A 21,885-nucleotide genomic window follows, 5' to 3' on the forward strand; every position below is an offset into this window, starting at 1 on the left:
TCCTAATAAAGTTTATTTTCCCTTTGATTCAGTGACTGTGTTACCTGTATTTCATTGAAAATCACGTCCCTGATTGATGCCAGTACTGTTTTAAATACAGAGCAGCATAAAACTAGCAGCCTCAGGATAAAAAAGGAGAAGAAAACCAGAAAGGAAAGAAACAAAAAGAAGGCAGGTAAACAGGTACCGAGACAAAAGGGAAACCGAACTTTGAAATCCATTAGAGTTCTAAGGTCAAAACGTATTTATATATTGTTCTCCCATTGGTTAATGGTACAGGAATCTGTAAACTAACACCATCCTTGTACCTTTGCTCCACTATTATATTTTAAACCAAAGAACAGACAGAGCTGTATTCCAAAAAGCTCAGTATCTGTCTGTAGTGTGACGGAGACATTGCACTACAGATGATGTTTTCTCTACTTAAATATACAACATGATAGCTTTTGTTGTTAGGGAAACAAAGGAAAACCAAGGTATTTCCAATATTTTAAAAGTAATTTTCAAAGCTTCCTTCCTCAGAGAAAACAATAATTGTGGCATAAAGAAATGGAAGATAAATATAGAATCATAGAATGCTTTGGGTTGGAAGGGACCCCTAGAGGTCACCTAGCCCAATCACCCTACAGTGAGCAGGGACACCACTAACTAGATCAGGTTGCTCAGAGCCTCGTCCAACCTGGTCTTGAATGTTTCCATGGATGGGGCCTCCACTACCTCTCTGGCAATCCGTTCCATTTACTACATTTAAGAATTTATCCATGTTTAAGATAATACAGACATTTTGACATTTTCCTTTTATACCAACATTAGTAATTCCCTTAATACTATATTTCCCGCTTAATCTTCACTTCTTTTTTTTTTTTTTTTTTTTTTTTTTTTGTGTAAAGCCCCATCATGAAAAGGTAGCAGGGAAAGTTATTTGCACGTGCAGTGAAAGAAGTTCCAAAACGTGCACTCAAGATCATGGACTAAAAACAGAAGCAAGACTGCTACATGTTTTCCATTCTTGTTGGAACACTTGTCATAATCACATCAACAGAGCCTGGCTCCATCCACACAAAACACAGCAATTCTAAAAATATGCATGTGAAAGTTCAGGGACAGACTGAGTTTACAGCAGGTGGCAGTTGCCATCTAAAGACTGAGGAAAAAGAAGTAAAATCAGTAGTCCAGGACCTTTTAGGACTCCTTCAAGAAACAGAGGAATGCTCTAGAAATGCTGAAATCTCGTACCTGCATCAAACCTGAAGCTTTAAAAAGTTCCTGTGGAGATCTGGTCCCAGAAATATTTGGAGAACGTAGTGACAATATTCGACTATATACTTTGTTTCGTACCTGTTAGAAAACAGCATTAATAAAAAAAATATTCTGGAGATTGAAGCTGACAAGTAAACAACTTCTCTGCTAATTAAAATGTGAAATAAATGTAACACAGTTACACTTTTAAACACTTCTATCTCTTGCTGCATAAAATGTTTGGACATGGATGGATGTGACATCCTTCAGTTACAAGATATAAAGGCAACACATGGTATGAAGTGATTTTTTTTTTTTTTTGTTTGTGTGTAGATGCTACACAGAAAATCATTATCGCCACATAAGTCTTCCTGGAAATACCACTGCCATTCAAGTAACATTACACCAATGCTCTCCCTACAAAACTACTGCAAATATTTATTTACTTTTAAAAAAAAAAAAAAAAAGGAACTATTCATAAACTGTATGTAACTCACCCTAAGTTCCCACATACAAAGGGTCACTTATGTTATCCAGGGGAAAAAAAAGTTCACTAATCATAAATCATGTAATATATAAATATTAAGTATCTCCAATGTTGTTGTACAAAATAAAGTCTCCTTTGCTTTGTAATTAATTTGCTCAGAGTATTTAAAAAGATGTGTGGGCTTCAAAATATTTAGATTACTACTGACATAATTTTAGTCAAATAATTATTCTGTATCATGGGGGGGGAGGGGGAAGAGAGAGACAGAGGAAAATCCTGTTTTATCCTTCTTTTCACAATTACTCAGCTTCTAGATGCCAGACTGAGGTTTTCACAGACTGCAATTTAGTTTCCTGTAATGGCTATATCTAGCAAACGTTTTGCTATTAGTGTTACAGTATTATGAAAGACACCAGACTCAAATTAGACACTATCAGTGAACTTAAATTTGACATTTGTGCTAATTAAATTAATCAAGGAAATTTGGAAACCCCCTACCTCCTTATTGAAGTTGAGGAAATAGTTGGTTTGATCTATAAGGAAGATCTCCAAAGCTGACCTCCTCAGGTTGTACCGACGCAAATGTATCTCTCGAATCTGAGAAAGGTGCCATTTGAAATCAAAACCTACCCCTAAAAAGAGCACTTTGATTATTGACTTGGAATAGACCAAAAACTTTTCATATGGACATAATGCAGTATCATTTCCAATCGCCCCAGACTTATTCCTAGAAAAGGCAAATTTTATATGTGGCTTGATTAATATTTTCCTAGCAAAATGGTTATTAACTTCATCTATTGTTCTGCTAAAAGAAAGGCAGCAGGAAGTATCTGATGGAGTGTAGAATTTGTTTTTGCTTTCTGATCAAAGTCACATTATAAATGCATTCTGTTGACAAAAAATATGAATCAAACCCCTTTGCTTTCTTAAACAGGCTCAAAAAGAACCTTTGATGTTTAGAATTCCCAAAAGGTCAATTTCTTGATATGCTGTTTTTCAAAATTTTACCATTATTGGTCAAACATTTCAGTTCACTGTTTTCATACTCAACTGTGTATATTCTATTAAAGTTCACTAAATTAATATAGATTATTAATGTTTACATACTACTACTTTTTAATAATTATTCATACTACTTTTTATTCAATGTATAAGCGAAAAATTATTTGTCAGGGAGAACAGGGAAGTACCATTTAAGCAGGAAATCAGAGGTAATGACTTTTTTTAGTTGAACAATTTTTTTCTGAGTTTTGTTTTTTTTTTTAAGAATTACTAAGAATAGTGAATCAATTTAACAGCTCAGCAAGTATAGTTCCAGATTCTCGATTCTGAAGGGATCAGCCAGCCACTGATCATCAAGTACATATTAACTTTAAGCACAGATCCACAACTTGTCTCTTCACAATTAGTTTGACACTCATTCTCGAAAAATCAAATTCAGCCTACTAAATCCAGAACGCTGAACTGCACTGGGAAAAAAAAAAAAAAAAAAAAAAAAAAAAAAAAAGATACAAATCATGCTCACCTTCCTCTTTTTCAATGCTACCATCAAAGAAATAGATGTGCTGGGTAGTGATCTCCAGCCTGCCAGGTATCACATCAATTACTGTAATGAGTTCACAGTCTTCAGACAATATTAGCTTTTCTTTCTGACTTTGCTCGTCCTTCTCATCCCTACAAAAATACCACTAAGTGTTACAGGGTTGGGTAGATTATACAGTTGTTTAGGTACTTGGTAGGAGTAAAGTTCAGAAAAGAATCAAATTTGAATGGCATTAAAAGTACAACATAAATGATTATATGAAGCTGCTTCCATCAGCAGTCTTGGATGTTTCAAACTAGAGTACCAAACACCATTTCATAGCATTACTTTTCAGGCTTGATACTTCAGTCTCAGGCACAATGGACTTGACCTCCCTTGAAGTATGAAAACATGAGGCTGCATTCCCCTTTCTTATTTAATTGCTAGGTGCTTAAATTCTCTAGCCCAGAGCACAGCTGAGTCCCAGTTCATGTGACTAAAGTTATCTTCAGAGGTATTTGAAGTAATGGTTGCTCAGAAGGTACGACACATCACAAGCAAGCATTTAATAACCTTTAAGATACAAGAAAACTCACAGAGTGTGGTATCACTCACAGAAGCGCCACATCTCTACTGGACTTCAACAGCATAGACACACGTAGATGCACGCACGATACCGCATGTCCAATTACTGGAGTGAAGCATTTGCTATCTCCCCCTTCTCCCTTTCCCCCCCCCTTCTTTTTTTTTTTAAAGTCACACAAGTCACATGAAGGAAGCACAGCAGGCCTTCTTTCTGGAATGCTCTTACACAGGGGACTCTCTAGCAGATTAATGCCAATCAAGCAAACATCCATGCTATGCAGCTGATGGTATAGGGAATGACCCCAGCTTCTATGGACAAGAGCCAGTTTCAGTCTGGTCTATGCCCTTACAGAGCAGACCACCTCTTGTGAATTATAGCCAACGTACATAACAGAAAAGCCTCAACAATTCTGTAGCTTCAGCCTCAGACCAACCGTGAGGATTTGTTAGTGATTCACTGCTCACAAACACCTGCTCTGCCTTCTTTTCCCTGGGGCTCTTTACGTCTCATTGTTGACAATAAATCCAACAGCAACTTTCCTGCTGTTCAAAACCACTACAAAGCTGTCAAGGCCAGACGAAGAAAGAGGGAAGCTTTGTATGCTAATCAACTCCCAAAGTTGTTTCTCACTCCTTATCCCTAGCACAGAAACAAATTTCAACTGTTCTATTCTGCTGTACTTACAAATTGGAACTGACTGCTGTGTCTTCTTCTGGTAGCTCAAGAACATCATCTTCCAAGTCACTCACTTTCACCTGCTTCACCACCTCCAGAAGCAGAGACTCACTAGAGGGTTGTGTCTGGTGCACACCTACCATAAATAGACATTTCAGCTCAGAAAATTTTTCACTACAATACTTTTGGAAGTATTTGAGTGTGGTTTCTACTGTTGAATGTTGGTTTTAATGGAGTAAGAAGCAACCAGACTTCTTAAATACTTTTGGGGGCAAGCAGAACACTAAAAATACTCCCTGAACTACATTGAAATATGTCACATTGTAACAGTATAAAGGGAAGACATAAACACCTTAGAAAATTTTAAATAGAATTCTGATACAGATATTTCCAATAAAATATTTTGCAGTGTTCTGCTAGACACTGTTAAAGCATGCAGATTTCATGGAAATACACTGCATTTGTTTTTTGCTTACTTGTGTTTACAAGTTTTATTTTTTTGAGTCTTGATATCCAACACATCTAACTTAAAGAACAGTTTACTCCGCTCACAGCTGTTTGGCACACTTCTGAAACAAAACACTTCATATCTACACATTTTAATCATAAGCTCTAAAAGGTTTTAAACAAATACTGCCTGCTTACTCTGACCTAATTGTTTCCTTTTTCTTTTGAAAAAAATACACGTTTCAATTAACAAGGGGAAATCAATTCTACTCAGTAGGAAGATGCTGTTTCAGGTCAAAGCACCACTTATGTCACACATTTCACTACAGAGGAAATAAAGAACAATCAAGATTTAAGTATCTACCACACACTGATTCTTAAATACAGAGAGTAAAGTGTGTATCTATCTTCAGTAAAGACTGAAGAATCCCAAGTGAAATAGCAAATATAATACAACTTTACCTAAATTATCTCTCAGGTCACTAGCATCCTGATGAGAGTTGAAGTTGTAATTCTGTACTAGTTTTAGTCTCATACGTGAAAAATTTTCCACGTTTGAAAGTTTCCAGTGAATAGGATGCTCTTTCCTAGGAAAATAAGAATTTTCATAAAAACAGTTAAAAGAAGGTAAATACCTATATGAATGAACTGATTACAAAAGAGTACATATTTAGAAAAATACTGGTCATCCACTTGTACTTTGTAAAACATAGAAGCAGTAAACTGCATTTTCATTTTATATTTCATATTGCAACTCTGATCATCCTAAAGCACTTTGTAAACAGTATTTATTTTCTACTGAAATACATCAAATTGTTTACACTTTCAGTGTCATTAGACAATTAAAAGATTAAAAAAACCAAACTTTATCCAGAACATCCCCAAAAGCTAAGACAGGCAATATGTATTCTTTTAAATTGAAATTAGCTTCACGCATAAAAACTCAGTCTTTATTATCAAGTTTATTCTCTCATTTCCAACAGAACCACAGATCCATAGGATCTCTCAAAAAGCATCACATACAGTTTAAGAACTTCACTCTTACATTTCAGACCAAGGACCACGTTCAGAGAACAAGTAAAGCTGGGCTGCTCTCCACTGTCTCAGAGTAGCTGTATGTTGACTATTAAGTTGCTTTAGCATACTGTTGTACCGCAGATTTTCCTGTCGAGCCTTTCTGCTGAATGGTTCCACAAAATGCTCCTGAAAGACCATTAAAAATAAATCTAGCAACAAAATAACTCTGACCTTTGAAAACAGTTTTGTGGCTTGCAAGAATTCTCATAAATTAAGAAGGAACAAAAAAAGTTTAGCATTAAAAACTTCTGAAAATTTAGGATCATGCTTACAAAAGAAACTTTAAAAGCTTAGCACTAGAAGAAACCAGGAGGGGACACAGCCAGGACAGCTGACCCAAACTGGCCAAAGGGATATTCCATACCATATGACATCACGCTCAGTATATAAACTGGGGGAACAGGAAGGAAGGGGGGGAATGTTCGGAGTGATGGTGTTTGTCTTCCCAAGTAACACGTGATGGAGCCCTGCTTTCCTGGAGATGGCTGAACCCCTTCCTGCCGATGGGAAGTAGTGAATGAATTCCTTGTTTTGCTTTGCTTGAGTGTGCAGCTTTGCTTTACCTATTAAACTGTCTTTATCTCAACCCACAAGGTTTCTCACTTTTACTCTTCCAACTCTTTTCCCCATCCCACCGGGGGAGGAGTGAGCGAGTGGCTGTGTGGTGCCTAGTTGGTTAGCTGGGGTTAAACCATGACAATCAGAGTAAAATAAGATGCAGCTCATAGCTGAGCATAATGCTGTACTATGAGAAAGGCCTATTGTCCTGAAATAACTCTGCTTATAAAGATGACTCCTAGAATTTAGTTTCTACACCTTTTAGAAGGCAACTCCTGACTTAGTTCTTCTAAGAGAAACTTGCACTCACTCAAAACCTTACCTGAAACTTAAGCTTACTTTCTCCTCTCTCCCGATCTCGCTTGTGCATATTCACCATAAATGCTTCATAACAATCTTTCCAATAAAGTGCCATCTGCTCATGGTCATGTCTGAATGAATTATCTTCGTACTGCTTCATATTTGGAATAATCTGGTTCCACCAAAACAAAACAAAAAGCACAACATGATTTCTGAATTAATTCCTCTGCTTGCATGGCTAAAAAGAGAAGGAGAGTGATACATAAAGAATCTGCTACTTACATATTTGTCAATATAAACTTGCCACTCATCAGAGCTGCAATATTCTTGAAAGTCCTCAAAGAAAGATGGGCTGCCATTGGTAGGAGGCAATGAAGGGAGATGCAGGTTCATGAAGAGAAGTTCATAAATCTTGGATACCAATGTCCGAACGAGGGGAATCAAAAATGAGTAAGTTTCTGTCTTCTCTTCAATTGATCTACTCAAGATGCCTTCCAGCTTCCCCAAGAGGTAGCATGCTTCAGGCTGGCTCTCTATTACTTTGGTCTGAAGAAGGGTGTTTAGTTTGGCTGCTGCCATAGCACAGACCTACACAGACAAACAATAAAAAATGAATGCAATCCTCAAAATAGTAATTCTGAGCACCTGTCTTTTTAGCACAGGAGTATGTACATATTCTGGCTGCATCCCAGGCAGCCTGAAGGCACACGTGCATCAAATATGGGCGCTGATCACTTATTTATCCTGTGATGACCAAACCTAAGTCAGCTGCATGCCGAAGTCACACAGCTGAAAGAAGACAATCACATACCTAAACTAACAATCCTGGCTTTACTGAAGGACTCATATTCCAGGCACAGCTCTGCTAACTTTGTTCCAAATGTTGATTTGGCAGAACAGTCCAGGTTCATGTGCACTTAATGTATGTAAACCTGAAACTGCTAATGAATTTATTTTATGGTAGAAACAAAAAGTCACAATCAGAATCACTATCTTACTGCCACTAGTGACATGTTCAAATAGCTTGACCTCTATCTCTCTCATGCTCAAGAGGTGCACATTGACTGGACTGTAACCAATTTGCAAATGGTTAAGAACCCATAAAACGTCTTCCCTGTAGAAGGATGAAGGACTGCCATGAGTCTGCTCACTGGTATGAGCAGCTCCCCCATAAACCACAACAGTCACATCAAACACGCACTTAAAACACAGTACCATTTGCAGGAATTTGCAACAAACCTGTAAGTTATCTTGTGCAATGAATCCAAGGAGCAACTGGACTTGCACCTGTGAAAGCCTGATTGCTTCTAGGCCAGCAGAGTACCAGACTGACAAGCTATCCATGAGAGTCACTAGTTCTTCCAAGAGCTATTGTAAAAACAGAAGATTTATATGAAATAAAGTTACCAAGAGCTACTCCAGTTGGAGACACAATAATTTAAAAAAGCTGAAGAAGAGGCTGCATTCACACTTCTAACTTACCCAAACCAGCAAGTTGTCCCAAAACACTGCAGTTAAACCAGTAATTTGAAACAATTCCTGACTACAAAAATCTGCCTAGCCCAATGTTAACTCAAGTATCTCCCCTCAATAAAGCCAAAACCAGCATATACTATATATGCTTATGTTTTACCTACAATTTAACTCCAGTAAATGCCATTTCCTTAGAAAAGTTACAGACTCCATGAGCAGGATTATTATGATTAAAAAGACACTATTATTAATAGCATAGATACCATACCAACTTGCAATTTCTGGGTTCAGTATATATAGGATTTTATTTCATTCATTTGCTTTGTATTTTAAATTATTTGAGTGTAATGCTAGTATAATTTACCAGCAATAGCAATACGCACAGTGCCCTGAGAAGGAAAACAAGAGTTCTTTCATTAATATCTGATTTAGTGAAATGCTTGAAACCTCATAATAACTATTAATGTCCTTAAAAATTAAAAAAAAAATAGCAGGCACTCCTTTCTGTCAGTATTTTGATACTAGAAGCAATGCAAACCTTGTGAAAGGTAGCTATTCACATTTCACTACCCAGACATGTTTGCTTAAAACTAACATACCTTGATATTTCCCTAATAAATTACTTAAATGTAAAATCATTCTTTTGTTAAGCCCCAGAATCACATGAATGTTTCTGTGGCAGATTAAAAGCTGTCCTGCTTAGAATATTATGGTGCTTTGAATTCTCCCCAGGCACAGTGGAAGATAATTTATGAAAAAGTACTGTTATTTTCAATTCAGAGTGGGCAATAAGCACAACTTTCATTGCTCCAAAGTTCAGATCTCATTTATAATTAGATTTCACAAAGCTAGATCACAAGAGAAGGCAAAGCTTTTACCAAGAGGAGACTTCTTAAAAACAAACAATTAAAAGCTTTAAGATTAAGCTATGTTTACTTATAGTGAGCACTTTGAAGAACAGCTTAGGAATTACTGGTTGACGACTCTTAAAATTACAGTTCAAAAAAAGCAGCCTTAAAACCTCTGATTTTTTTTAAGGATTTATCATGATATAATGATGGTTTCCATATAATACCTCTCCTCTTTAGCCCTGAAAAATGGAAAAGCAATGACAACTCAGACAGCGAAGGAAGCACAACCACTGCCAGAAATTACACAAATATTGAGGCAAATTATGGGTGTTTACACATCAAGCAGGCAGGAGAAACAGCCAGATGACAGAAAGCTTCTTTACCTTACTACTTATTGTGTTTGCTAGTAATTTTCTTCCTCAGACCTCATGTTTCTGACTCTGATGTATCAAAATGAGCTGTTTGCATATATACGCACAAAACGATGTTGAAACTCCAATATAGGTCAAAGCCCAGAAGTGACATTTCTCAGCTTGCAACTGACAGCAGAGTTTTGGCTGGTCTTTTATTCAGGACACACACAATGAGTCACATGTGCTGATAAACGGTGCAAAATCTGCTTAGGCTACAAACGACATTGTTTCATTGGCTCCTACATTTTCTAAGTATTTCTCCAGTCTGAAGAGACCTGGATTTTCAATAGAGTGCCACTTATAGGCCTACTTAATTTGCAAAATTAACTATATTCCCTGTAGTAAGTATTCACACTTTTTTACTCATTAAGAGGCAATCTAATCCATTCTGCTATGAACCCTTACTCTGTAACATCTGCAGTTTAAAAACATGCCTGGAAGGGATGACAGTATCCAATCTGACAACCTTTTCATTACTACTTCAGCCTATATACAGTACTTCCATTATGCAGTTACCGTACCTTTTCTGTCCATAAATTTGAATTAACTAGTCCTTCTGCCTGCAGGAAATCTTGTACAATTAGCAAGAGCTTGAAGGCATTTTCAGCATGTGTAGGGAGAGCTTTTGAATCTCTGTTATCAGTGACTGACCATTCTAACATCTTCTCCAGCAAGCTGCATGGAAAACAAAATCCCAAAGTAATTATTATATGTTCTAAGTATAAGTGGCTTTAGAAAAATCCAATTAAGTATTTAATTGAATCTCTTAGCCTGCAGTGACATAACTGCTGTCTTCTCGATAAGCCAATGAAGTAAAAGAGATTTTGAGAAGCTCACGAAACCAGTGATACAGTTTCAAAACCTTACGGCCACATGACACTACTAAATAGGTAGCAGAATATTCTTCTGACAGTATATGAAGAGAGAGCGCAAAGAAAAGTACATCTTGTTGGGAAACACCCACCCCTTCCCAGCTTCACTAATGCCCCTTACTTTTTGTGGCTTTCCTCAAGAGGGATGAAAGAACCTGTCCTTGAACTGTACACTCACTTGAGTTTTATTTCATCAGAAGGTCGCAGCAACTCATTAGATATCCCCAGTTTGGTCAGTGCAGAGAACACCTGTCCTCTCTCAATCCAAGCATCATCATCAGATTTTTCAATGCCCTTCCACATTATACAGAGTAGGATGTCTGTAAGTAACTGTATGAGTTCATTATCACCTCCCTAGAAAAGAAGATAAATATTTACAACCCTTCTAGTCTAGAAAAGCTTGAAAATGTTTCTTGTTCATCACAGTCCCTATGTTTGCATATTTCATCATTTTTCAAAACTCTGCAGTCCAAAGTCCAATTGCTAAATACTGAAAATGCAAATATAAGACTGTGGCTTGCCTGTATGTTGTAATACATACTGACTTACTACATACTGACTTCTACATCATTATTTCAACCTGACCTTTAGCTACACTTGAATTTTTCACAGCAAGTCTGCTCCATGCCTCCTCTGGAAGATAAAGGATGTTGAAATATTGAAGCTGTGGGGGAGAGTTTGTAGGTTTTTTTTCTTTGTGTGTGGTAGTTTGTTTGGGTTTGGTTTTTTGTTTGGTTGTTGTTTTGTTTGGGTTTGTTTGGTTTTTTTTCTTTTTAACATTAAAGCTATTCCAACTAGACAACCAAAAAAGACACATTACAAAAGGAAGTACACCTACTCACTATCAAAGAGATATATTGTTTGCTTTTCTGTTGGAAGACGGGGGTGGAGGTGGGGAAACTGAAAGGACAATAATTATCCTTCAGGGAGATGATTAAAAAAAATAAATTGAATTGCAGACATTTGGAGAAATTAACCATATACAGAGTGAATTACTTACTCCTTGGTTTTCAAATAAAGAAAGATCAGCGGTGAAGCCCACATCATTTATAACGCCCAGCTCTTTGTCAGGCTGCCCAGAGAATGGTTTCGTGTTCTCTATAGGTGATGGTGTGCTGGGCTGACTATCTGTCATCTGATTCACAATGTCAGCCAACTCATAAGAGTCAATACTGGACAGATCTAAACTCAAATGTGAAGGATTACTGTGCCACAATTCTTCTCGTTCCTCCAACCTAAAAGACATCTCTGCTGTGGATGCATCTTCCAGTGGCATAACAGAGAAATGAGCAGGGACATCCAGGGATTTGTTGTCTTCTAAACTCCACTGATCAAACAGACCATTAACAGATGTAAAACTGCCAGTTTTGTCTCCCTCTGTCTTATCAGGTTGATGTAAACAGCAGGAGGCTTTTTTTCCTCTTCTCTTAAGGAATCAGCCCTGTTCTCTTTAAAGCCAATCCGGGCCTCTGAGTTTTCTTTCAGGAGTAGTCTAATCAAAGTGTCCTGCCAGCCCAGCTGCTGAGAAATCTGTTGTGCTGCATCCAGTTGGGAATGCAAAAGGTGCAAAACCTAAGGATAGGAGAAGATATCCCATATCTACACATTACTTTTAGCTTGTAACTGCATTCATTCTAGCTTTTCAATTAGACATTTTACAATCTTACAACTTTTTGCCTTTTTTATTATTTTTTTTTACAACCTTGTAAAAGAGCCACAATCTGTTAATAATAAACAAACAAGCTACAAAACTATTTTCCTCAATAGAAATGTATATTTGAGAAAAAAGGAATAGCTTCTCAGGAGTAGGGGAGAAAAGAAGCTATCAAAGCACATTGGTAAATCCTGATATTTCAGCCACGCTTCTGCAACAATTCCTGCAAAAGCCAGTTATCACAACAAATAATCCTATTCAGCCATTAGTCTACAGAAAAAGAAAATCTAGAACAGAAAATATGCTTGATTAGGAACTATTAAATAGCTAAAATTAAGGAAGCTGAAGTATTAATAGCTAGTGTACATGATAAATTCACTTTTTTCACTTTGAAAAACCTTAACAGACAATATAGTGCCTCACAGCTACATTCAATACTACTAATTCTGGTGATGCAAGCCAGAGAGCTCAGTTTAGGAAAAAGTCACTGCTTCTTCCCTGTCTCTTCCCTGCATCCACAACCACTCTTTTGAACCATAATATGATCTATCAAAATAACATATTAAGAATACAAACAAAACTTTGAGCATGGTCTTAAGCATCCTTTGTGAAAACTCAGTAATTCAAGGAGTCTACTATCTGTAACCTGCAGAAAATAAAAGCTATTTGAGAATCATGACAGAGGCTTTGCTTTTCGTTTTGGTTTTTAAAAGGACTTAGTCCTGATTTTGGCCAGGACAGAGTTAATTTTCTTCCTAGTAGCTGATATAGTGCTGTAGTTTTGGATTTAGTATGAGAAGAATGTTGATAACACACTGATGTTTTAGTTGCCTCTAAGTAGGGCTTACACCAGTCAAGGACTTTTCAGCTTCCCATGCTCTGCCAGGTGCACAAGAAGCTGGGAGGGGACACAGCCAGGACAGCTGACCCCAACTGGCCAAAGGGGCATTCCAGACCATATGACATCATGCTCAGGATATAAACTGGGGCGAGTTGGCTGGAGGACAGGGACTGCTGCTCGGGAACTGGTTGGGCATCAGTCAGTGGATGTTGAGCAACTGCATTGTGCATCATTTGTTTTGCATATTCTTTTAACATCACTATTATTGTTTTCCCCTCCTTTTCTGTCCTATTAAATGGTCTTTATCTCAACCCACAAATTTTACTTTTTTTTTCCCCCCAATTCTCTCTCCCATCCCACTCAGGCAGGGGAGTGAGTGAACAGCTGTGTGGTGTTCAGCTGCCTACCGGGTTAAACCACAACAGACTTGAATATAAGAAATTCAACATTAAGTGACAGATGGGCTTAATTTTTAACATAAATCATTGCTAGAGAAAGCAGTAGCAACAAATACTGCCACTATGTCTCTCAGACAGATAATTAAGATATCACACTGTACAGCTTAAAGGACAGCATTCCAGTTTTAAGAAGACAACTAACCTTTCTACAGATAATCACTCTCACGTTTATATCTGATCTATGAGCCAGATGCACTACAGCTATGAGATCTTTATAATTCACAGCAGGATCTGTAGGGGAGAAAGAAAAAACAAGACAAACAATATCATGCAAGAGAATGTAATAGCTAAATATTAAAACTTGCCCTGGAGATCACCTTAACATCCAGGTGTAGTAAAGGGAACAAACTTCAGGGAACTGAGAAAACATTAGCTGAGACTAATGGGAACTTTGAATAGAACAGCTCTGTAAGGTAACAGCTCTGGGTTTCCCCAACAAAAAACCAAATATGTTTGCCTCTGAGCAGCAAGAATTTACTAATGGTATACACAACACTTGCCAATTACCTGCATACAAAACTTGGTTCAGAAGGTTTTTAATAAGAGAAACAGTAACTGGTGATTCATTCAGAAGGAGCCCCAGTCCAGAGTATCCCACTTCTCTTAGTCTCATACGGTGCTTACTACGCTCATAAACTTTAGTACATTTCAGCATCTCTTCCACAATCTGCAAGTACACACAAATACAAAATAAACACAAGGGAGCATCCAGACCTCTTAAACTTAATTGTCTATGATATAACATGTTGGTCCACTGTTTTTAAAGTTTACCTTGTAAACCAACTCAAACAACATGGAGTTTTTTTTTTTAAAGAACCCAATACTTCAAGTGAACACTAACTCCATTGTGACTATGGCAGTACATAATAACATCTAGCTAACATAACAGAAGAGAGAAGAAAAAAATTAAAACTTGGATGATTACTATGTTTGCAATTGCATACACTTCTGCAGTCAGACCGCTGAAAATATAAATTTATGTAAAATTGATTAATTTAAGAACATATAATTGAATTCATTACCTTAAACACAAGTTCTCTAAGCCTGTCAGAGTATCTTTGATGCAATAACAGAGCATAAAGAATATCAGCATTCCCTGGTTCAAAAAGCAGTAAAAAAAGCTGGTCTGGGGTTGGGCTGGAATGAAGTAGGCTGAAGAGAACTTCCAGAATTCCACAGAGCTACAAAATTAAGACAACTAAATTAATCCACAGTTCACTGAGATACTATGCCCTATTTGGGAAAAATTTTATTGATTTTTAAATTTTACCCTTTGATTGTTACAAAATAGACATTTTGTCTGCTCAATATTACTGCACTTAAAATCAGATTTTTTTGATACATTTTTTCTATATATAGAACACCTTATCAAACTGTAATTAGAGCTACAAAGCAAGTTCCAGTTCTGTTGATGTCTACAAAATAGAAACTGCATCATTGTAACTTCTGATCAGTTGAAGTCCAATTCATTTGGTTTTGTAAATTAAAAGAACTTTTCAAATGGCGGTATTACACATCACACGCTTTCTGCCCTCCTCGGGGGGGGGGGGGGGGTAAAAATGCAGGCACCTGCAGAGCACTTTGTCAAGTTTCCAGTGTGCTGTTCTGTAAACAGAACCATGCATCAAGTAACACTCTGCTTGTGGTCTTTTTCTTTTTAGTTCCCCACTCTTTTAAGCACACAAGACACAAGATTTCTAAACACCAAGAAGCAAACCAAAACATGTACAGTTTAAACTATTAAGTTGTGCCATATTGGATACCTGCTCCTCTTCACTGATGGCAGCTATATATCCTACGATGCTCTGTATTTCTTCATGTGTTCCTCCTTTGCTCAGGAAATACTTGATCAGTCCATAGAGCGATGTCCGTATTGTTCTCAGGTCATCAGGAGCCAAATCACTGTCTTTACAGCCACTCCTATACCACAACAGACAGGAAAAGCAACCTAAGGAAGTTCTTCATGCCTCATTAATAGCAATTTGATTGTTCTAGTTTTGTAATTTTTCATCTATCCAGATATATTATGGCACAAACTATCAACTGTTACTGAAGTAAGGCAACTGAATAGTAATAAGCAATAGTAGATCAGACTTACCAAGCCTATAAAAGCCCTGAAATGTACACTTGTACAGATCTGGATACAGGTCAGGATTTCAGGTTCCCCCCTCCCACCCTCTAAAGGAAAGAGCAAGGTCTATAGCCAATCATACTCAATGACATAACTATATTAATAAGCATATATAAATTATCAAGACTGAGAGATAAAATCTTAAATTCCTGAAAAAGTCCTACTGCAAATTCTACAAGGATATAAAAGAACAAAATAATGAAAATTATAAACACCCTCTTTTTTCATAATGGTAATGATCTATGACTAAATTTGCAGTGTTGATAACAAGCCCTTCAATTTTGTAGTTTTAATGACTTTTCCAAGTGTTTCTAGTATCATTGACAAATTTTATATAATCCTATCAAAAAATTAAAGTCAAGGAAAAGCAGCAAGTCAAATTAAAAAAAAAAGCAATTTTGAAAATTAAATCAACCACCAAAAGCCAACCTGCAGTTTTATATATTAATTTTCTTGCTAGGATGATTGAGAAAGAAAACCCCAAGAGCCACATAAAATAAATGAGGAGTTATAAGAGGTAAAACTCATACCCATAATAAATCCTGAGTGTATCCAGAAGAAACTGCACACCGTATTTCTTTCTGAAGAGTCTTCTGCTGTCTTTGATAATCGTAGAAAGATATTGTATATGCCCTACAGTATAAAGTTTTCTATTAGAACCTAGATAAATATTTATGTCAAGTGAGTAGTACTGTGTCTTTACACAGTTGCCCAAGTCCAAGAGCTCACCAATTCTGAAGGGGAAGTCCCCGCTGTTCCAGATACTGAAGTCAAAAAGTAAGTGTTGATACATCTGTTGCAAAAGCTGCATGTTCTTTTCTACTGAGACTTGTTCTATCAACAACTGTACAGCCATCAGTACATTCACATCCATTAAGTTGCTTGGCACCTTTCAAAATAACAACAGGTGTTAGCACTCAAAATATTTAATATTCTAAGAAACTTCATTGATTTTAAAATCTGATTTTGAGAATCTTTTATCTTCTACAGCAATGTCTGCTTCCATTAAACCAATAAAAGAAACACAAAACCAGCCTAGTTTGAAGAATCATACAACACAGTACCTATAGCAAAAAAAAAGCAGAACATGAAAAAAAGAAAACACCGTGTTTCATTTCGCAGATCAAGACCAACTCCTCACATAATTTTTTTTTTTTTTTTCCAGAAACACGAGAAAGAAAAGCATGTACTAAGGTGACCTTTGAAAACCCTCACATCCTGGCCAAACTAAGAATGTTTCAAAGTTATCAGGCCCTCATCCGTCACATTCATTACTAAAGGATGTTTCCCAAATTTGCACACCTTCTGTAACAAGGCTCCTAGGGTGGCAACTCCATGGGAGTGAATGAGATTTTCTTGATTAACATGGTGTCTCTGAATAAAATGTTTTATCATCAAGATGAAAGTTGCAACAATGTTCTTCTCCAGGCGTGCTTCTGCAAAACAGAACAACACTAGCAAGAGCCTCATGGTTTATTGATGGACCACTGCATAAAACTAGAGGGGAAGAAGTAAAATCAAGTGTTCATACTCCTCACTATTTCCTGAACTTCTCAACTCATTTTCTGTTTGTTCCCTAGCTATAGGCTGTCTTTAGATTTTTCCCAGTGCAGAGTCATAGCCATTCAATGCCTCTCCAGAACAGACCTCAGTCCTGACTTCAGTTGCTTCATCCATCTGGCTGTAAGGTTACAGACAAAATTCTCTTTCAGTTAGTCTGCTGCAGTTATTTTCCCTCTGTAGTTGCAAATTGACACTTTCTAGCTATGATTCACAAAAAATTAAGAGACAGAGAGAAAAAGGTATATTTTCTTACTTTACTCCACTATTTCATACTTGAAACAAAAAAATGCTGTTTTCCCTTGCAAGGTCTGATTTCCCAGTGGTTTCTGTTAAAATCAAAGTTCATTCTCAATATTAGCACAGATTTTAGAAATCTATTATTAAAGTTTCCTTTCCATTTTTTCTTAATTTTAATACCAAAATCTGACTGGGCATGGAAGAGGTAGGAGTTGGAACATTTTCCTAAGTATGGCTAAAGGCTAAACAGTACTGTTCTGATGCTGCTAAGTCTTCGTGTGGCTGTCTGACCAAGCACTTAAGTTGTAGGAAAGCCCCTCCTATTGATATTAGTAAGCTTTGCATCAATTTCTCAAAACAATTAGAACAAACTTTTCAAAATAGAGCTTAAAAAACTGCATACTTTTACACTAATGTAATAGTAAAATCATGAAAAGAAAAATAATGCTATTTAATATAGCTATATTTGAAATATGTTAGTAAGTTAATTTTACGTAGTGCTGAACTCTTGGTATTCAGTATCCACATCAGATATCTAGGAATAGAAAGAGCCTTTCAGCTTCACATAGGTACCCCGGAAAAGCCAGAACATATAAAACAGTTTTCTGTCATTCACAGGAAAACTTCTAAAAAATCAAGCTTAAAAACTATTTCAGTTCAACCGTACTTTCCTACCTGATGCCTTTGTGGATGACAATACCACCCAGTCTCCCTCTACAGGAGTAACTAGTTCTGGAGGTAGAGTTTCCCCTTCAGACTTCTCAGGCATCTGTCCACCAAGAAAACTGATCTGCTCCAGTAATGGAAACAGCACATTTAGTCCACCAATACAGTTGATCATATCCTAAATCAAGAGAAAAAGGAGGGAAAACATCACCATAAATAAATCCCCTAAACTACATTAACAGAAAGTTACTACAAATACAAGGAACCTTATATACTCACAAATTAATCAGAATGTTTCACATGCCACTTTGGAACTAGTTTAAACCACTGTGTTTAACAGAGCTGAGCAAGTTTTAGACACCACAATACACACATGCCTTCCTGTCAGCTCTTGTTCTGAAAGTGCATTTTTACATTTCCTTCTTCCTCTCCCCACATAAACACAGAAAACTGAAGGATACAAATCTTAAAAAGAATCTTCTGCTAAATATATTTGAAAAACAGTAAAAACCTATTTTTCTGATTTCTAAGTTACCTGCAGCAAGCAGTAAGAGAAGATTATACATACCTGTGCTTTAATAATACTCCTGCAGGATTTCAACTTCAGGCAGTTAAAAAATAATAAGACCGATTTTTTTTTTTTAAAGTAGCTTTACACATACCTCAATTCTAAGCCTCTTTTTAAAATTCAAGTCTTCTAAGCCACTTTTTCCCCTCTTCTTCACAAGCAGGGATAGCATGAGACTTCAAATGATGCTTCTTGTGGTAAGGAATAACATACTCAAATCACAAGATCTCTAGAAGTGATTCACAATGCCACTTAGAAAATCAGGGTCTCGGCAAGCTAGCCAGAGACACTTGTTCGATTGCCCAGCTTAGTCCAATGAAAACTATTGTGTAGTAAAATTCTAACAGCCAATAAACCTCCGATATCCTGTAAGCCCAGTCTTATAAACGTGGGATATCACTCTCCTTTCCCAGTCAGAAATGTTACAGAGACGTGGAGAAAATAATTTGTTTCTTCCCCATCGTTTTCTACTTTCTCAGTTGTTACTCTGCTCCATGTGTCTTTATGATGCCCCCTCTCCAGCCCACATTTATTAAGGTGAATTTAACAAAATTGAACAGTTAAATTAAGGAAGTTTTTTACATCTGCAAAATTTATCTCGTGGATGAAGATTTCTATGCTTGTTGAGCAAAACAAGAGGCACCAGAGACCGGCAGCTTTTGGAAACAGAAATCAACTTGAAAAACAGAATTTGTCTTAACCACAAGACAGCGGTAACTGTAGCTCCTTCTAGGCTGTACCTATCTTCTCATAAGCTCCTGATCAGCTCTTGTTTTTTTCCTCACTTTTATCCTCCTCAAGAGGGTGCTAAACCCCATCAGGTTTGTTAATGAATGATTCTCCTAAAACTTGTACTCATGATATGCTTTCCCATAAAGCTAGAGATATAAACATTCCTCAGCCACTCCTCTTCCCACTACTGGGTGAAGAGAACAAATTGCAGTATTTTCAAGCTATTCATATAATAGCAAAATTAGCTAGCAAGTGTCTGAATTTTCTTAATGTTAATCTCCATAAGTCAGCATATGCACAGTGTAGCTCCAACAACTCTTCCTTATTAATTTGTTTGCTAGTACAATTGATTGTTTGTTTTTCTTAAAAAAAAAAAAAAAGCAACTCATTTATTTATTCATACATTTCAAGACAAAAAAGATGTGGTATTCTACTGACAAGTTTTATACACTCAGACTTCAGATTTTATATTTTTCTCAAAGCTAAGAGCCTTTAATCAAAGATTATAAAACAGAATTGGATGTATGCTATCTAACTTTATAAGAAATAAATCCTTATTTATGTCACTGTTTCTGGACCAAACTCTGGCACTCCAAATAACTTGATTTCCTCATGCACAGAGCTAAGTCTGACTTTTTCTATTTTTTTTCTATTAATATATGTTAGTGATCAGGGAACAAATAAGCAGACAGGTACACAAAGGTATTTATTAAGCTGGTGTGCATTTCATGGTTTCCTCCTAGTCTCCATGAACTAATAAGTAGAAGACCATTACCTATCTTACACAGAAGACATCTAATGGACGTGTAACTTGCCTAAATGGTATTCTGTTTGTGAAGCACCATGAAAATCTAAACCACTAATACTAGATCTTATTGGCAGTGTTGAGTTGACAAAACTGTGAGTTTTAATTCTACAATATAAAGTCAGATCTGAACTCTCAGTGGCATGAGACTAAGAAATTCACTGATTAACCAGAAGGACATAAGGACCCTATGTGTCGATTAAGAAAACAAAAGAAAAACCAAATTATAGGGTAGTTTTTCTATAACAGAACGTTTAAGCAGGAGACTAAAACCAAGGGTAGCCAGAAAATGTTAAATTTTAAGCTCCAACACTAATATAGCAGTAGTGCTGTTACTACAACTGCTAACAAAAGTTAGACAAAGATGATTTGCATAGCCTGTAAGAATCAGATATCCCAGTGTATCCAACAATAAGGAAAAAATATTGAACAATTAGTGTATAGCAGAGACAGAATAAGGTATAACACTTTAGTGAATATTTGGTGTTTTTTCTGAGTGAGGCTTTTGGACTGTGAGATCATCTAGCCCTGCCAACCCGAACCCAAAAGTAAATAAAATAACCAGATTAAATTATCTCTTTAAAAAATGCTAGATTCTTGTAATATTTTAACTCCACACCTTGTTCTCTACTGAATTTAGTCTGCAATCCAGTAATATTTTTTTATATGACTAACACAGCAAAAGTCACACGTGTTAACTTAGCCCTACTAATCCTAATCTAATTCAGAGTTTAAGACCATGACAGAATCCCCTAGAGATAAAATGCTTCCAATACCCAACATGCTTTGAACAGATTATGAAAGATAGTCAGCTACTACAAAATATCTTAACGCATTATCTTAACGTATTAAAGACCAGTAGTCCTTCTAATTTCTCAATAAGTGTAATGTTCGACTATTCCAGCTACAGCATTAACTCATGCATTCTCACTACAAAAACACGCTGTATCTGCTAAATATCATTTGCATTATGATAACAACTTCTGGCACTCCAAAAGTTAGGTGAACATATACAACCACCGTCATATCTACATCAGGTTCTGCTTCTTCAGTATGCATTTACCTTGATGTCCCAGTTCACTACTTTGTTTCCAGTTAGTCTTCCATGTAAAAGATTTGATGACAGGTCAAGACAAATTGGGTTTCTACAGGCCTGTTAAACAAATGAAGAGGCTACAATATCACTTAGGAAACAGGTTACAGATCCTTGAACACACAAGATTTCCGAATGATGCATAATATGTTTCAGGAAGTTAGCGGCATTATGTGGATATTAAAGTATTTAAACAATTTGGAACCCCTGGAACATCATATATGTTATCTTATATTTGACATTCACAGTTGTACAAGATAATTCTGTCCTTTTGCCAAACAAGAACAAAACTTACTATCTCTGCACAAGACTACAGTTTAAGAAAGCTCTCACTGCTCCTTATCTTCCCATAATTACCACAGCATAAAGATGGCAATCCAACCTGTTCCATGAAACAACAATAGCAAAGTAATGAAAAAAAAAAAAAAAAAAAACCAAAAAACCCCCAAACATCTAGAACATATTCTGGAATTAATGTACCCTGTGCAATCAAAGAGAAGTTATGTATTATTTCATACCTTTGGTGTATAATGAAGCAGCACCTTACTGGGGAGATCTGCTACTTCAGCTTCTTGAGACTTCCATGGAGTTAAACAGTTTGGACCTATTAAGAAGAAATTATATATATATAATTTAT

At 36.5% G+C, this 21,885-nt stretch overlaps 1 protein-coding gene across 1 annotated transcript in view; it reads right to left on the reverse strand.

Annotated features, from left to right (window-relative positions):
* NBEAL1 (neurobeachin like 1) overlaps positions 1-21,885 on the reverse strand; it is a 93,510-nt gene that overhangs the window by 21,022 nt on the left and 50,603 nt on the right. Inside the window, 23 exon segments of the mRNA XM_035893044.1 lie at positions 1,237-1,338; positions 2,225-2,358; positions 3,252-3,400; positions 4,519-4,645; positions 5,419-5,543; positions 6,002-6,159; positions 6,914-7,063; positions 7,174-7,479; positions 8,131-8,259; positions 10,150-10,303; positions 10,679-10,854; positions 11,501-11,901; positions 11,904-12,072; positions 13,596-13,684; positions 13,961-14,120; positions 14,476-14,634; positions 15,217-15,373; positions 16,115-16,217; positions 16,314-16,473; positions 16,887-17,020; positions 18,060-18,228; positions 21,219-21,308; positions 21,767-21,852. Of these exon segments, the coding sequence (XP_035748937.1) occupies positions 1,237-1,338; positions 2,225-2,358; positions 3,252-3,400; positions 4,519-4,645; positions 5,419-5,543; positions 6,002-6,159; positions 6,914-7,063; positions 7,174-7,479; positions 8,131-8,259; positions 10,150-10,303; positions 10,679-10,854; positions 11,501-11,901; positions 11,904-12,072; positions 13,596-13,684; positions 13,961-14,120; positions 14,476-14,634; positions 15,217-15,373; positions 16,115-16,217; positions 16,314-16,473; positions 16,887-17,020; positions 18,060-18,228; positions 21,219-21,308; positions 21,767-21,852 (3,587 nt within the window).

Source organism: Egretta garzetta, unplaced genomic scaffold, assembly GCF_000687185.1.
Source record: "Egretta garzetta isolate BGI_Z169 unplaced genomic scaffold, ASM68718v1 scaffold474, whole genome shotgun sequence".
NCBI classification, from domain to species: domain Eukaryota; kingdom Metazoa; phylum Chordata; class Aves; order Pelecaniformes; family Ardeidae; genus Egretta; species Egretta garzetta.